The sequence below is a fragment of the Coregonus lavaretus genome, assembly GCF_964263955.1.
Source record: "Coregonus lavaretus genome assembly, chromosome: 14".
NCBI classification, from domain to species: Eukaryota; Metazoa; Chordata; class Actinopteri; order Salmoniformes; family Salmonidae; genus Coregonus; species Coregonus lavaretus.
In genome coordinates this window covers 45,671,995-45,689,215 of record NC_140001.1, presented here as the reverse complement: position 1 = coordinate 45,689,215, position 17,221 = coordinate 45,671,995, and the positions used below count along the sequence as shown (strand labels likewise).

Here is a 17,221-nt window from a genome sequence, read left to right as displayed (position 1 = left end):
CATTTACGTCATTTAGCAGACGCTCTTATCCAGAGCGACTCACAAATTGGTGCATTCACCCTATAGCCAGTGGGATAACCACTTTACCAATTTTTTTTTGGGGGGGGGGGGGGGGTAGAAGGATTACTTTATCCTATCCCAGGTATTCCTTAAAGAGGTGGGGTTTATCACGTGGTCCGCATAGAATACGTATGAAGCACCGTAGTAACTGAAAACTCCTTTTGTACTGTACACAAAGACAAGGCCTGTCAGCCAAGTGATATGCACAACAAATATACCATTTCAAAACATCACATCCAACACTGAGATACATTCCTTTATTAGAATTAAAGTACTCAAACATTTGCAGCACAGGAATGTAAAGTGAAAAGAAAAGATCACAGTTTTTTTTTTTATTGGGGGGGGGGGGGGGGGGGGGGAACAAGGCCTTCAAATGAAACAATACAACAAAAAATTATATTAAAGAAATCGTCAACCATTGCACATTAGGTGGCAAATATCAAACCCACAAATCATTCTGGTAGTAAATAAGACAGAGTAGTAGTAGTGTTTGATCAAACAGGGAGTGCGAAGTCCCTGGCTTATCACAGTCCTCATGGGGTTAATCTCTCAACAGAAATAGGACAGGTGCTTCTTTCAGGTGAAATCATAGGGTAACTGCGGAGGGTGAGCAATTCGCATGTCAAAAAGTGTATTTTGTTTCTCTGTGCATCCTCTTGAAGGCGTGATCTGGACGTAAACATAAGAAAATGTGTGATCATCAGACAGGGGTGCTGTGGTTGGCAAAAATGCAGGCAAGGCGGGCCATCCAGTTATTATGCGATAGCTTTGGCTTCAGGTAAGAACGCCTCCCAATACTTTATCAGCTGTGGAGCAGAAGGGAAACTACAGTGAGGATCCATTAGCTACATGACCATGCTTCAGACTTTTAAGGTAATCCTTATGAAAATGAAGTTCATTATCATGTCTATTGTCAGTTTTAAAAAAAATCTAACTAAACAGCAAAACATTTAGTTGTATTAGGCCCATATGTTTATTTCCCTTTCAAATAGTATATTTAGGAAGTATATTATTTCAAAGTATGTTTTCAGACATACACTACCGTTCAAAAGTTTGGGGTCACTTAGAAACGTCCTTGTTATCGAAAGAAAAGAAAAAAACATAACATCAAATTGATCAAAAATTCAGTGTAGACATTGTTCATGTTGTAAATGGCTATTGTAGCTGGAAACGGCTGATTTGTTATGGAATATCTACATAGGCTTACAGAGGCCCATTATCAGCAACCATCAGTCCTGTGTTCCAATGGCATGTTGTGTTTGCTAATCCAAGTTTATCATTTTAAAAGGCTAATTGATCATTAGAAAACCCTTTTGCAATTATGTTAGCACAGCTGAAAACTGTTGTGCTGATTAAAGAAGCAATAAAACGGGCCTTCTTGAGACAAGTTGAGTATCTGGAGCATCAGCAATTGTGGGTTTGATTACAGCCTCAAACTGGCCAGAAACAAATAACTTTCTTCTGAAACTCGTCAGTCTATTCTTGTTCTGAGAAATGAAGGCTATTCCACGCGAGAAATTGCCAAGAAACTGAAGATCTCGTACAACGTTGTGTACTACTCCCTTCACAGAACAGCGCAAACCGGCTCTAACCAGAATAGAAAGAGGAGTGGGAGGCCCCGGTGCACAACTGAGCAAGAGGACAAATATATTAGTGTCTAGTTTGAGAAACAGACGCCTCACAGGTCCTCAACTGGCAGCTTCATTAAATAGTACCCGCAAAACACCAGTCTCAACGTCAACAGTGAAGAGGCGACTCCGGGATGCTGACTTAGGCAGAATTGCAAAGAAAAAGTCCAGTGTCTGTTCTTTTGCCCATCTTCATCTTTTCTTTTTATTGGCCAGTCTGAGATATGGCTTTTTCTTTGCAACTCTGCCTAGAAGGTCAGCATCCCGGAGTCGCCCCTTCACTGTTGACGTTGAGACTGGTCTTTTGCGGGTATTATTTCTAATGATCAATTAGCCTTTTAAAATGATAAACTTGGATTAGCAAACAAAACGTGCCATTGGAACACAGGACTGATGGTTGCTGATAATGGGCCTCTGTACGCCTATGTAGATATTCCATTTAAAAAAAATCTGCAGTTTCCAGCTACAATAGCCATTTACAACATTAACAATGTCTACACTGTATTTCTGATTAATTTGATGTTATTTTAAATGGACAAAATAATTGCTTTTCTTTAGAAAACAAGGACATTTCTAAGTGACCCCAAACTTTTGAATGGTAGTGTATGTATAGTATACTGTCACACAATGCACTTTTCTGATGCTAATACTTCACTTTCAAAAAGTAAACTTGCCGCAGTTATTATGCTAATTAGATAGTATGTAGAATTCTGGGAAAACACTAAATTGTCAACATATTTTAATACATTCCTTAATGAAATATAAATTATGACATTTGTTACAAGTTGGTGCAAGTGGTGTATGTGCATGTGTAGTCTCCCACTACACTACCAATAGGAATCCAAACCCAGATATGCTGTACCTGCTGTTGTGTTTGCACAAGCGACTCCAGGTATTGAATAATGACAACTTTGAAGTCCTTCACCCTATCCTTCTGTAACGGGAGAGACATGGTCACAGGTCAGACAAAATAACATCATTGTTGGTTAAGGGCTGTAAGTAAGCATTTCACGGTAATGTCTACACCTGTTGTATTCGGCGCATGTGGCAAATAACATTTGATTTGATTTGATTTGACATACGGTTCGGTGTAATAAATCACTATCAAAAGTATCCTCATAATACTGCAGTAAAAAAATATATATATATTTTAGTAAGGGCTATCTTGATATCACAAATCAACTATTCAGTGGTTATGGAAACATCAAACTAGCAATAAGGGTAAACATTTGTATTTGTCCCATTTCTAAACTCTAGTTTATCAGGCCCCTCCCATCCACATGATGCCCATATTCTGGGGCGAAACCAAATACATAAAAGGTGGGGCCCTGTGTAGCTCAGTTGGTAGAGCATGGCGCTTGCAACGCCAGGGTTGTGGGTTCGTTTCCCACGGGGGGCCAGTATGAAAAAATGTATGCACTCACTAAACTGTAAGTCGCTCTGGATAAGAGCGTCTGCTAAATGACTAAGATGTCAAATGTTATCGTGTTCATCATACCTCGAATCGGCTCACTTCTTTTCGAATGGTTTTGGAAATCAGCTCAAAGTCTTTTTCACCTTGCTGGACCTTCCCCTCCAACTGCAAAGACAAAATGACAAGTTCTCTCCACTAAGAAAGTACTCGGTCCAAAACAAGTACACTAATGTATACATGTATTCTATACTGGTGTACTGTATTTATACACTTGTAACCTGTTGCAGAATTAACTGTTACTGGTCAGTTACTACTGTATATATTATCCATTAGTCAGTTGCATTTGAAAAAATGAAAAAGCTATTAAGTAATTACTAGTAATGAGGATAGACAAATTCTCAGGAGTTATGGGGTAAAGTAAACACACTATTTACTGGAGATGATTGACAATACCAAGTTAATGGTGAAGCAATGAATATTAAGTTGGAGTAAAAAAAAAAAAAAATTTGAAGACAAGCCCATTTTTACACTTACAAATACGAAACAGTCCTGTTCGTATAGATACTGTAAGACAGTCACATTAAGCAGTTTGCACAATGCTGTGCCAATTTGCACAGTCCATTTATATATTCTGTTTATTAGGTTTGCAACCCTCACTTTGTCAAATCCTCATCCCCTAGTCCAGCGTTTCCCAAACTCGGTCCTTGGGACCACAAGGGGTGCACGTTTTGGTTTTTGCCCTTATACTACACAGCCGATTCAAATCAAAAAGCTTGTTGATTATTTGAATCAACTGTGTAGCGCTAGGACAAAAAACCAAAACGTGCACCCCTTGGGGTCCCGAGGACAGAGTTTGGGAAACCCTGCCCTAGTCCCAAAGTGATCCAAAGTAATCCAAAGTGATCACATGTCTATTGATATCATTATGGGTTTCAAATGACGAATCAGCCAAACTTAGTCTTTTGACAAAGATGATCAATGTGACACTAGATAGGCACTTCAATTGGTGCAGTTTAGTGATGAAATGGAGGGAACTGTAAGTGATGAAGAAAAGTAAATTAAAAAAGCCAAGCCCAGGGTCCTACCTCCTCAATCTCCTTGGTGGAGGCATGGCAGGGAAAATGCAGAAATTAAAGAGCTTGAAAATGTTTTGTTCTTAAAATAATTCAAACATGAACCCACTGTTGCCAAACACAGGTGAACTACAGAGGAATGGCATTCCACTGATCAAAGCAGACGGTAAGCAGGTTAATAGCCATTACAACAGTCACCCTGGTTAGCATGTAATGCCCAAGACTGAAAGGGGAGATATTCAACTTAAAAAACAACCCCTCTGTGAATATCCCCAGTAGCATGCGTTGTTATGACAAAAACGTCTGGATTAATCTACCGCCACCCATTATTATTGTCCTTAGTGTAATACTTATTACTGACCAGAGGGGGCAGTATGGTTCAAGATTAAATTAGTAAGTACATGATTAATACAAAAATATATGTTTTATTGTCACATACACAGGATAGGTGCAGTGAAATGTGTTGTTTTACAGGATCAGCCATAGTAGTATGGCACCACTGGAGCAAATTATGGTTAAGTGTCTTGCTCAAGGGGACAGACCGATTTTTCACCTTGTCTGTTACAAACATCCTAAACAAAGTATTTCTTAGGTTTCTCATATTTAATGCAAACATTTACTTATGTTTAAATGAAAGTGGAAAGCATGTGACTACAATTCAGAAGCGTTTCTAACAATTGAATCGACGGCAATGCACATAGGGAGAGGTAGTAGGGTAGCAGGAAAGGAAAAGGCGAGATAGAATTGTGTTCTCATAAAGCTAAGGACTGTTAAGTTGAGTAGCGGAACATGTAATGATGGCCTAATTGTAAGTAATGTCAAATATGATCATACTCGAATTAGCAATATTAGTCTACGCTAATAATTTGTGATCCTTTAACCAGTTTTCCCAAGCTGATGCCCAAATAATGGATCTAGAGATGAATGCCGAAATTAACCCAAGTAATTGTTTTAGCAAAACAACCGACACACTACTAAGGTTGGCTTGCTATTCCAAATCAAGGAGAGCAACTGGGGTTAACATGCTTCATTCAAATAAAGCTTTAGTGGTTCAAGATGAATTTAATTAAACTTATATTTTGGGTTTTAAATGTTGTCAATGTGAAAACTAACTTCTTGAATAAATGTTTTGTAACCAACTACACTGAACAAAAATATAAACGCAACATGCAACAACGTCAAAGATTTTACTGAGTTACAGTAATATATGGACTTCACATGACTGGGAATACAGATATGCATCTGTTGGTCACAGATACCTTTAAAAAAAAGTAGGGGCGTGGATCAGAAAACCAGTCAGTATCTGGTGTGACCACCATTTGCCTCATGTAGCGCGATACATCTCTTTCGCATAGACTTGATCAGCCTGTTGATTGTGGCCTGTGGAATGTTGTCCCACTCCTCTTCAATGGCTGCGCGAAGTTGCTGGATATTGGGGGGAACTGGAAAACGCTGTCGTACGCGTCGATCCAGAGCATCCCAAACATGTTTAATGGGTGATATATGTCTGGTGAGTATGCAGGCCATGGAAGAACTGGGACATTTTCAGCTTCCAGGAATTGTGTACAGATCCTTGCGACATGAGGCCGAGCATTATCATGCTGAAACATGAGGTGATGACGGCAGATGAATGGCACGACAATGGGCCTCTCTGTGCATTCAAACTGCCATCGATAAAATGCAATTGTGTTCATTGTCCGTAGCTTATGCCTGCCCATACCATAACCCCACCACCACCATGGGGCACTCTGTTCACAACATTGACATTAGCAAACCGCTGCCCACACGACGCCGGTACAGTTGAAACTGGGATTCATCTGTGAAGAGCACACTTCTCCAGCGTGCCAGTGGCCATTGAAGGTGAGCATTTGCCCAATGAAGTCGGCAACGACGCCGAACTGCAGTCAGGTCAAGACCCTGGTGAAGACAAAGAGCACCAAATTCTTTGGTTTTGCAATCCCACAGTGTCATCAGCTGTCCGGGTGGCTAGTCTCAGACGATCCCGCAGGTGAAGAAGCCAGATGTGGAGGTCCTGGGCTGGCGTGGTTAGCAGTTGTGAGGCCGGTTGGAAGTACTGCCAAATTCTCTAAAAAGATGTTGACGGCGGCTTATGGTAGAGAAATCAACATTCAATTAACTGGCAACAGCTCTAGTGGACATTCCTGCAGTCAGCATGTCAATTGCACGCTCCCTCAAAACTTGAGACATCTGTGGCATTGTGTTGAGTGACAAAACTGTCCATTTTAGAGTGGCCTTTTATTATCCCCAGCACAAGGTGCACCTGTGCAATGATCATGCTGTTTAATCAGCTTCTTGATATGCCACACCTGTCAGGTAGATGATTATATTGGCAATTGCTCACTAACAGGGATGTAAACACATTTGTGCACAACATTTGAGAGAAATAAGCTTTTTGTGCATATGGAACATTTCTGGGATCTTTTATTTCAACTCATGAAACATCGGACCAACACTTTACATGTTGCGTTTACGTTTTTGTTCTGGGTGTCCTGCCACTATATAGCTTCCCTCCCTTGCTATGTTTTGTCATTCTATCTAGCCTATTTGAGCACACATATCATTAAAACGTCTGGTTGCCTGTTAGTGAGGTGCCCGTTTCTCTTACCTCTTTGATTTCGTCCTTAGCCTGCTGTAGCTTGTCAGGCTTGTTTGCGAACTGGAGTTTGGCCTCAGCCTCACGCTTCTTTTGCAGCAAGAGCTGGGTGTCCTGCCACTTGGACCAAGTCTTCATCCTGTGGTCAAATACACCCTACGGAAAGAGACAAAGCATATGTTTAGGTTCACTGCTAACCTCACATGTTAAAAGGAATCGAAATGGGAATATGCCTTTATTACAACAGCCGAGACAAAATCTTGAAAAGCAGAATTAGGGCAAAGGTTTGTAGTAATAGAGGGCTGGTGCGTAAGTTATTTTACTCTAAGTGAAATTGAAAATGTATTGCAGATAATGAAGGTAAGCGTATACATTCATAGGACTGTGCTAGGTGTCCAGTGATCAAAAAAGAAGGTGATATGCACATCCTAAACAAGAGAATATCGGTGTGGGCTAAAGAATTATACAGATAAAGAAATGTGAGGCCCACACGGAATAAGGCTGCTCCCCAGTGTTTTATTCCAGCACAGTGGTACAGGTCTCCAGTGAATACCTTGACTGCAGTGATGAGGCGTACATAGTCCCCCAGCAGCTCGGAGAACAGGTAGAAATCAGCATAAGCCTGGTCCTGGTGCAGCTGATCGATCTTCTCCTCCACCTCGGCCAACTGCGACAGGGCCCGCGACAGAGCTGTGTGGTCCTCTGAGTTCCCCAGCATGGCTGCCGACTTGGCGAAGGATGCCGTGTTTACCGACAGCTCTGAAGAGGAGGAGAGAAGGAAAGAGAAAGGAAGAGAAAGGGATCATGACATTGTTTAGAAAGAGAGCAGGTTCATAGGTGAAGCATTGAACCCTAATTTAAGCTAGTACAAAGTGGTCCAATTTAAATGGTTCACCAAACATTTACAAGATGATTAAAAGGTCCAATGCAGTCATTTTTATCTCAATATCAAATAATTTCTGGCTAACAATTAAGTACCTTACTGTGATTGTTTTCAATTAAAATGGTCAAAAATAAACAAAAACTGCTTCTTAGCAAAGAGCAATTTCTCAAGCAAGAATTTCGGTAAGATTGTCTGGGAGTGGTCGGAGTGGGGAGGAGAAAACGGAAAACTAGCTGTTATTGGCAGAGAGGTTTGGAACTCGCTTTCTTATTGGTCTATTACCTAATTTACCGCCTGGTAACTCCACCAGGCAGGCCAAAACTCCATCCCACCAAAACAGAAATTTAAGGCGGTCTTTTCAAACAGTTCTTACACTAAAAGGGCATTATCATAATTTTCAATTTTACAGTATCATTCCAACCTCATAGTGTGGAATTATACAGTATATAAAAACACAGGAAAATCACATTTTTGACTGCACTGGGCCTTTAACAAAATAACAACATTGTTCAATTGAGAATTGTATTATACATCGCAATTTTTTGATAATTGTAACACCAGACATTGCCCAGTAATGGACAGCACATGATATAGTATATTAATATACATTATGGGAAGCGTTTTACTTTCAGTTTGTGAAAATGCGCTACATGCGGTGCAATCAAGTTTGAGTAATTGCAGAGTTGCTGATATTAGTTGAAGATCCTTTACGCACTGCTTGTGCATTTAAAAGAGCCGAATGTTGCCTTATGAGTCTAGAGTATGTCACTGTAAACTGAGGCTCAAGGTCAGGACTCAGGGTAGGTTTACCTTTCCGGTGGCAGACCAGAGACTCCACACTAGCATGCAGTTTTCTGAGTTGCAAGTCAAGGTTCTCAAACTGCTGGTGCTTCTCCTCAAACCACTGTTGACATTCACAACACATCAGAGCAATAAAGTCAAGCTGAAACATAATACAGTTTCTCCACAAAATTAAATAATAATAGTATGAATAAGTAATGATAGTAACTAGCAACTATGTAGTTTTCAAAACATTTGCAATTATTGATTAATTAATTAATTAACACATTCAAATGGAAATTCTTCTTACATCCTGAGTGACCGTGTGCGAGATGCTAGGTTTACGTTCAACACATTGACGGTGTAAGACAGGCCCCATATACTCAAGCTTTCCATTGCCGAAAATGCTTTTGCAGGTTACATTTGAACGACAAGTATATAAAAATAAACAAAGTTAATAAATTGCAATGGAGTGGAAAATAAAAACGATATAGCTTTTCCCAGTAAGGAAGGAAAGGGCCACCCCCCCCGAGCAGCACCTGCCTTCTTCTTTTCACTCGCCCAATCTTAGAATTCAAGTGGAGAGCCTCATTAATTCGTCTCATTATTCAAGTCCAAAAATCAGCCCTTACCGCATCCGATTCATTCATCTTGATTGTCATTTTGTTGACAGCGTCGGCAGCTTTGTTTACCATCCTTAATATTCCGGCCCCACTCAGCGCCTGGGTGCTAACCGCTCTCGGCAGCTGGGATAAAATGACAAATAAGTGCAAACAAACCGGTTAACAGGCTAGGGCTCCGACCTAATCCCAGAGGGAGCCCCGCGCCAGGAGCTGTGTGGGGTTTTCTCCACTCCCATACATTTCAATGTTGTTAGAATCTAATTTAATCCATTTACTGGGAAAACTCTCAGAGGAACAATGGGCAAAAATAGCTTTCAATTGCTTTCAGCCATTTATCCTTCTTTTCTACAGTGGCATTTCATTACGACTGGATTAATACAGTTATTTCATGGGAACATATAGGTCGGTTTTCTGTTACACTGGCCATTTTCAAAACAAAAGGTCACGTATGTTCTTGAGCTTATCCCAAACTATTTTCAGAAGTTGGCTTTATTAAAGGATACTGAAATGGGGGAAAAATATTACCACACAAGAACAACAAAAAAGTAATGCGCTTTTTTCATTAATTCTCAAATTGGGTGTTGTTCAATTTTGTGTCGTACACAGATTGAGATGAAACGCTACCTCTGAACTCTCCAGGAACATCATGACATCCGGATCCTTCAGCAGGATGGGATGTTTCACTGTTCTCATCAGATACCTATTGAGCACAAAATAAAAGGTTACATTGTGTGAATAAATCATTACCATGTTCAGTGCAGAGGTAACAATTTATGAAAAAATATGGCTAGGAATTGGCAGGGACCTCACAATAATAGATCACGATAATTCGTTCTGTGTGGCTCAGTTGGTAGAGCATGGTGCTTGCAATACCAGGGTTGTGGGTTCGATTCCCACGGGGGACCAGTATGAAAAAGTACAAAAATGTATGCACTCACTACTGTAAATCGCTCTGGATAAGAGTGTCTGCTAAATTACATAAATGTAAATGTACTTAGGTGCCAATACGATATGTACTGTGATTCTCAAAGTTCTATATGTATTGCAATTTGTTTTTCCAAACAATTAATTTAAAGTAAGTTATTTTAATGCATATATATTAAAATAACTTATTTTAAAATGAATTATTTTGGCCATCAGGATTCAGTTCTTTAACAGTGAGGTGTATAAAGCTGACACCCTGCCCACTTGTAAACGCTGACCTTCATGTCAGTCAATGGGCAGATGATGAAAAGGGCAGAGAAATGTCAGGGCCTCACTTAACGTACATTTTTATTCGATTCATCAGAATTGGCTAAAACCAGGGATGGGGCAGCAGTAGTCATCCTCGGGCTGAACACCGAACGCGTCGGACAGCTCTGTCCAGAGAATACGATACGGTATGAAGCTCTGGAGGAAAGCACCATCTTCTCCCTCAGCATTCACCCCTCCCCACCCCGTTCGTGTGTTGACAGCCCCGAAGCCCTGGAGCTCTGTGATAATTATTTACCTAATATTTCTAGGTTAACCTTTCAGGCCACAAAAGACCAGAACAAGAATGCTCTTTAGACTGAAGGGGCTTTTCACGAAAAAGTTTTGTGTAAGACATGAGAGCTGTCTCGTCTGACAAGTAGGGCATTAAACGAGCTGCGTGGCGAGGATCATTCTCTGTTGGAGGACAGGCATGGATGCATGTCGTAACAATTGGCAAAACAAATGAAACAGCAGAATAATACATGTTTGCAGTCGGTCTGAAGTACTGAAAATCTACTGATTTTGAGAAGGGTTTTTGGTATTTTCATAGATACCTTTCTAAGGCTGATCTTCTCTTCTCGACAAATTCTGCAGAAGACAAATCCTCCTTCCCCACTTTGACCTTAGTCATTCCTGTAGATGAACACATACACAAATGTTTACACACAGTCATTCCTGTAGATGAATAAAGTTGCCCAGGCAAAATGACTGCCCTCTTTACACCCTACTGTAGGAAATATCAGCTCTGCTGTTTTGGTACCACAAGACATGACTAAATTAGCTCTGACGCAACAACAATAATACCGTCTTCAATTCAACTCAATACACATCCAAGCAGATTTCACTCACCCACAATGCTTTTCTCTGGAGCGGGAGGGACTATGTATCCTATATGCAGGTACTTGGAGGCTAGTTTGCTGTGCAAGCCCAGAAAGTCACTAAACCTCCTCCTTACAGTTGTTTCATTCTTGCTGAAAATTGTCATAGAGGTCTAGAAGAAGGAAGGAGGAAGAAGAAAATGCAAGAGTGGAAAATGTCATTTTTATTGTTAACACAAATAATACAACTTATTATATCCAGTGCATTCTGAAAGTATTCAGACCCCTTCACTTTTTCCACATTTTGTTATCTTACAGCCTTATTCTAATTATTTTTTTTCAGCATCAATCTACACACAATACTCTATAATGACAAAGCAAAAAAGGGCTTTCAGAAATGTTTGCTAATTTATTTATTTTTTAAAACAGAAATACCTCATTCAGACCCTTTGCTATGATATTCGAAATTGAGCTGAGGTGCATCCTGTTTCCATTGATCATCCTTGAAATGTTTCCACAACTTGACTGGAGTCCACCTGTGGTAAATTCAATTGTTTGGACATGATTTGGAAAGGCACACATCTGTCTATATAAGGTACCACAGTTGACAGTGCATGTCTGAGCAAAAACCAAGCCATGAGGTCGAAGGAATTGTCCGTAGAGCTCCGAGACAGGATTGTGTCGAGGCACAGATCTGGGGAAGGGTACCAAAAACAACACAGTGGCCTCCATCATTCTTAAATGGAAGAAGTTTGGAACCACCAAGATTCTTCTTACAGCTGGCCACCCGGCCAAACTGAGCAATCAGGGGAGAAGGGCCTTTGTCAGGGAGGTGACCAAGAACACAATGGTCACTCTGACAGAGCTCTAGAGTTCCTCTGTGGAGATGGGAGAACCTTCCAGAAGGACAACCATCTTTGCAGCACACCACCAATCAGGTCTTTATGGTAGAGTGGCCAGACGGAAGCCACTCCTCAGTAAAAGGCACATGACAGCCCGCTTGGAGTTTGCTAAAAGGCAACTAAAGGACTCTCAGACCATGAGAAACAAGATTCTCTGGTCTGATGAAACCAAGATTGAACTCTTTGGCCTGAATGTCAAGCGTCACGTCTGGAGGAAACCTGGCACCAACCCTACAGTGAAGCACGGTGGTGGCAGCATCATGCTGTGGGGATGTTTTTCAGTGGCAGGGACTGGGAGACTAGGTAGGATCGAGGGAAAGATGAACGGAGCAAAGTACAGAGAGATCTTTGATGAAAACCTGCTCCAGAGCACTCAGGAGCTCAGACTGGGGCGAAGGTTTACCTTCCAACAGGACAACGACCTTAAGCAGACAGCCAAGACAATGCAGGAGTGGCTTCGGGACACGTCTCTGAATGTCCTTGAGTGGCCCAGCCAGAATCCAGACTTGAACCCTATCGAACATCTCTGGAGACCTGAAATAGCTGTGCAGCGACACTTCCCATCCAACCTGACAGAGCTTGAGAGGATCTGCAGAGAAGAATTGGAGAAACTCCACAAATACAAGTGTGCCAAGCTTGTAGCATCATACCCAACAAGACTCGAGGCTGTAATCTATGCCAAAGGTGCTTCAACAATGTACTGAGTAAAGGGTTTGAATACTTATGTAAATGTGATATTTCCATTTTTTATTTTTAATACATTTGCAAATACTTCTAAAAAAACACTTTTTGCTTTGTCATTATGGTGTATTGTGTGTAGATTGATGAGGGGGAAAAAAACGATTTAATCAATTTTAGAATAAGGCTGTAACGTAACAAAATGTGGAAAAAGTCAAGGGGTCGGAATACTTCCCAAATGCACTGTATATAACATTCTATTGGTTGCAAGAATTGTGTATAATAATTTAAATCAATTAATATATTACTTTAACCATAATATTTGTTGTAATATTAGTTCTGTATTTTCTGGTGGATTAAACTGAAATTGCAACCATTTTCTATGGCATGTTTTAAAAATTGCGATATTTTGGAGATGATTTTGTTTTAATAAAACAGAAAGTAAGAGGTTGGAATCTGAATAAAGGCAAAAAGGACATTCTTGAACATGGGGTGAGATATTCTTACTAATCTGCTAGAGAATCAGTTCGAATTGAAGTATAACTTTTGTATGACCGAAGGCTTTAGTGAGAGGTCTAATGCTTTTATATTTATTCATTTCTGCCCTTCGAATTCATATTAATTATATAAATAGGCCCGTTTAATTTTGTCTGGTTTGCCGAATAATTTAAAAAACAAGTCGCTAGGTGTAGGCAAGGCCATAAGCAAATAGGTCAACTTGGATATGACTAAAGTGTTAAATCAGGGTGATTTTTCCAGAAATTGACAGGTAATTTCCTTTCCATGGTAGCAAGATCTTATCTATTTTTGCTAACTTTCTATTCAAATGTATCGTAGTGAGATCATTTCTTTCTTTCGGGATATGAATACTGAGTATGTCCACTTCACTGTCAGACCATTTTATTGGTAAAGCTACACAGTAATGTAAAAGTCTTCATTTTTTTGATCCAATACTTAATATAGTACACTTATCATAATTTGGTTGTAATCCAGAGGTTAGAAAAAGTATCTAGATCCTCTATGAGGCTGTGGAGGGATCCAAATTGTGGATTTAAAATAAAACAGCATACAATGACACCTTTGTTTTTAAGCCTTGGATTTCTAGCCCCTTGATATTATTGTTATGATATGATTTTAATAGTTAACATTTCGATGGCCATAATAAATAGATATGCCGATAGTGGACAACCTTGTTTTACTCCTTTTGACAGTTTAATACTTTCTGAGAAGTAGCCATTATTTACTATTTTACACCTAGGGTTACTATACAGAACTTTAACCCATCGTACTAGAGATCCTCCAAAATGTAAACGTTCCAGGCATTTACATATACATTCCAGTTGTACTTGATCAAAAGCCTTTTCAAAATACCAGGCCTGGTTTCCCAGATTTTTCATAGTTTTCTATTGTTTCCAGTACTTGTCTTATATTATTTCCAATGTATAGTCCATGTAAAAAACCTGTCTGATTTGAATGAATAATATCAGACAATACCTTTTTAATTCAATGCCCTATGCATTTTGCTAGAATTTTTGCATCACAACACTGAAGTGTAAGGGGCCTCCAATTTATTAAATGGACTGGATCTTTATATTTACCACTTGGGTCCTGTTTCAGTAATAATGAAATCAGACCTTCTTGTTGAGTATCTGATAATCTACCATTTTTATAGGAGTGGTTAAAACATGCTAATAACTGTCCTCTGAGTACATCAAAAAAGGTTTGGTATACCTCAACTGGTATGCCATCCATCCCTGGAGGTTTCCCGGACTTAAAGGCTTTAATTGCATCAAGAAGTTCCTCCTCTGTAATTTCACCTTCACGTGAGTCTTTCTGTACAGCTGTTAATTTTACATTTTTAATAGAAAGAATATACAATAAGGGGATCTGCTGTACCTATATTAGGTCGGAAAAAGTCAGTTATAAATTATTCTGTGCTGGTTAAAAACAAGTCGTCATTCAATAGGTTTTGATTACATTTCTAATAGTCTCGCCCACGTGGAAATTCTGTAAGAGTAATGTATATGCCAATTATTTGATGGTCCGACCGCATTCTGTCTCCTATCAACACTTTTTAAACTTCTGGTGCCAGCGAGAATGACATAAGAACGTGGTCAAGACGACTAGATTGGTTGAGCCTCCGTCATGTACAGTACCAGTCAAAAGTTTGGACTCATCTACTCATTCAAGGGTTTTCCTTTATTTTTTACTATTTTCTACATTGTAGAATAATAGTGAAGACATCAAAACTATGAAATAACACATATGGAATCATGTAGTAACCCAAAAAGTGTTAAACAAATCAAAATATATTTTATATTTGAGATTCTTCAAATATCCACCCTTTGCCTTGATGACAGCTTTGCACTCTTTGCATTCTCTCAACCAGTCCTCCTGAGAGCCAGTTTCATCATAGCGCTTGATGGTTTTTGCGACTGCACTTGAAGAAACTTTCAAAGTTCTTGACATTTTTTGACTGTCCTTCATGTCTTAAAGTAATGATGGACTGTCATTTCTCTTTGCTTATTTGAGCTGTTCTTGCCATAATATGGACTTGGTATTTTACCAAATAGGGCTAGCTTCTGTATATTTTCCTTACCTTTGTTGTTACTTTGTATCCCATGTAAGCGTTCATTCCATCCCCTTAAAGAAGAAACATAAATATTAGTGTAAACCAAAGTCACAACATTGTTTTAACTATTCCCTCCTCTATACAACAGCATTGTCGCTCATTTTCTATTTGAGAGGATTATACAGTGCATATCATAAATATTCACCCCCCCTTGGATTTTTTCTAATTTTGTTGCGTTACAAAGTGGGATTGAAATGGATTTAATTGTGATTTATTGTATCACTGACCTACACAAAATGCTGCATTAATGTCATATATATATATATATATATATATATATATATATATATATATATATATATATATATATATATATATATATATATATATATATATATATATATATATATATATATACACATACACACACACATTTATATATTATAATTATATAAATTTTTACAAATTAATAAAAAATGTATAACTAAAATATCTTGGTTATAAACTCAGCAAAAAAAAGAAACGTCCTCTCACTGTCAACTGCGTTTATTTTCAGCAAACTTAACATGTGTAAATATTTGTATGAACAGAACAAGATTCAACAACTGAGACATAAACTGAACAAGTTCCACAGACATGTGACTAACAGAAATGGAATAATGTGTCCCTGAACAAAGGGGGGGTCAAAATCATAAGTAACAGTCAGTATCTGGTGTGGCCACCAGCTGCATTAAGTACTGCAGTGCATCTCCTCTTCATGGACTGCAACATATTTGCCAGTTCTTGCTGTGAGATGTTACCCCACTCTTCCACCAAGGCACCTGCAAGTTCCCAGACATTTCTGGGGGGAATGGCCCTAGCCCTCACCCTCCGATCCAACAGGTCCCAGACGTGCTCAATGGGATTGAGATCGGTGCATTTTGCTGGCCATGGCAGAACACTGACATTTCTGTCTTGCAAGAAATCACGCACAGAATGAGCAGTATGGCTGGTGGCATTGTCATGCTGGAGGGTCATGTCAGGATGAGCCTGCAGGAAGGGTACCACATGAGGGAGGAGGATGTCTTCCCTGTAACGCACAGCGTTGAGATTGCCTGCAATGACAACAAGCTCAGTCCGATGATGCTGTGACAAACCGCCCCAGACCATGACGGACCCTCCACCTCCAAATTGATCCCGCTCCAGAGTACAGGCCTCGGCGTAACGCTCACTCCTTCGACGATAAACGCGAATCTGACCATCACCCCTGTTGAGACAAAACCGCGACTCATCAGTGAAGAGCACTATTTGCCAGTCCTGTCTGGTCCAGCGACGGTGGGTTTGTGCCCATAGGCGATGTTGTTGCCGGTGATGTCTGGTGAGGACCTGCCTTACAACAGGCCTACAAGCCCTCAGTCCAGCCTCTCTCAGCCTATTGTGGACAGTCAGCACTGATGGAGGGATTGTGCGTTCCTGGTGTAACTCTGGCAGTTGTTGTTGCCATCCTGTACCTGTCCCGCAGGTGTAATGTTCGGATGTACCGATCCTGTGCAGGTGTTGTTACATCGGTCTGCCACTGCGAGGACGATCAGCTGTCCGTCCTGTCTCCCTGTAGCACTGTCTTAGGCTTCTCACAGTACGGACATTGCAGTTTATTGCCCTGGCCACATCTGCAGTCCCCATGCCTCCTTGCAGCATGCCTAAGGCACGTTCACGCAGATGGGAAGGGACCCTGGGCATATTTTTTTGGTGTTTTTCAGAGTCAGTAGAAAGGCCTCTTTAGTGTCCTAAGTTTTCATAACTGTGACCTTAATTGCCTACTGTCTGTCAGCTGTTAGTGTCTTAACGACCGTTCCACAGGTGCATGTTCATTAATAGTTTATGGTTCATTGTACAAGCATGGGAAACAGTGTTCAAATCCTTTACAATTAAGATTTGTGAAGTTACTTGGATTTTTACAAATT

General features: G+C 40.0%; 1 protein-coding gene across 1 annotated transcript in view; it reads right to left on the bottom strand.

The window, feature by feature from the left end:
* Nucleotides 1–410: 410 nt before the first annotated feature.
* Nucleotides 411–17,221, bottom strand: part of snx2 (sorting nexin 2) — a 28,980-nt gene continuing 12,169 nt past the window's right edge. Inside the window, exons 5-15 of the mRNA XM_084177338.1 lie at nucleotides 15,306–15,349; nucleotides 11,158–11,299; nucleotides 10,863–10,941; nucleotides 9,700–9,775; nucleotides 9,085–9,198; nucleotides 8,483–8,576; nucleotides 7,343–7,548; nucleotides 6,802–6,945; nucleotides 3,187–3,267; nucleotides 2,551–2,622; nucleotides 411–866 (exon numbers count right to left, since the gene is read on the bottom strand). Coding sequence (XP_084033464.1) covers nucleotides 816–866; nucleotides 2,551–2,622; nucleotides 3,187–3,267; nucleotides 6,802–6,945; nucleotides 7,343–7,548; nucleotides 8,483–8,576; nucleotides 9,085–9,198; nucleotides 9,700–9,775; nucleotides 10,863–10,941; nucleotides 11,158–11,299; nucleotides 15,306–15,349 — 1,103 coding nt within the window. The 3' untranslated portion in view covers nucleotides 411–815. The remainder of the gene's footprint in view (nucleotides 867–2,550; nucleotides 2,623–3,186; nucleotides 3,268–6,801; nucleotides 6,946–7,342; nucleotides 7,549–8,482; nucleotides 8,577–9,084; nucleotides 9,199–9,699; nucleotides 9,776–10,862; nucleotides 10,942–11,157; nucleotides 11,300–15,305; nucleotides 15,350–17,221) is intronic.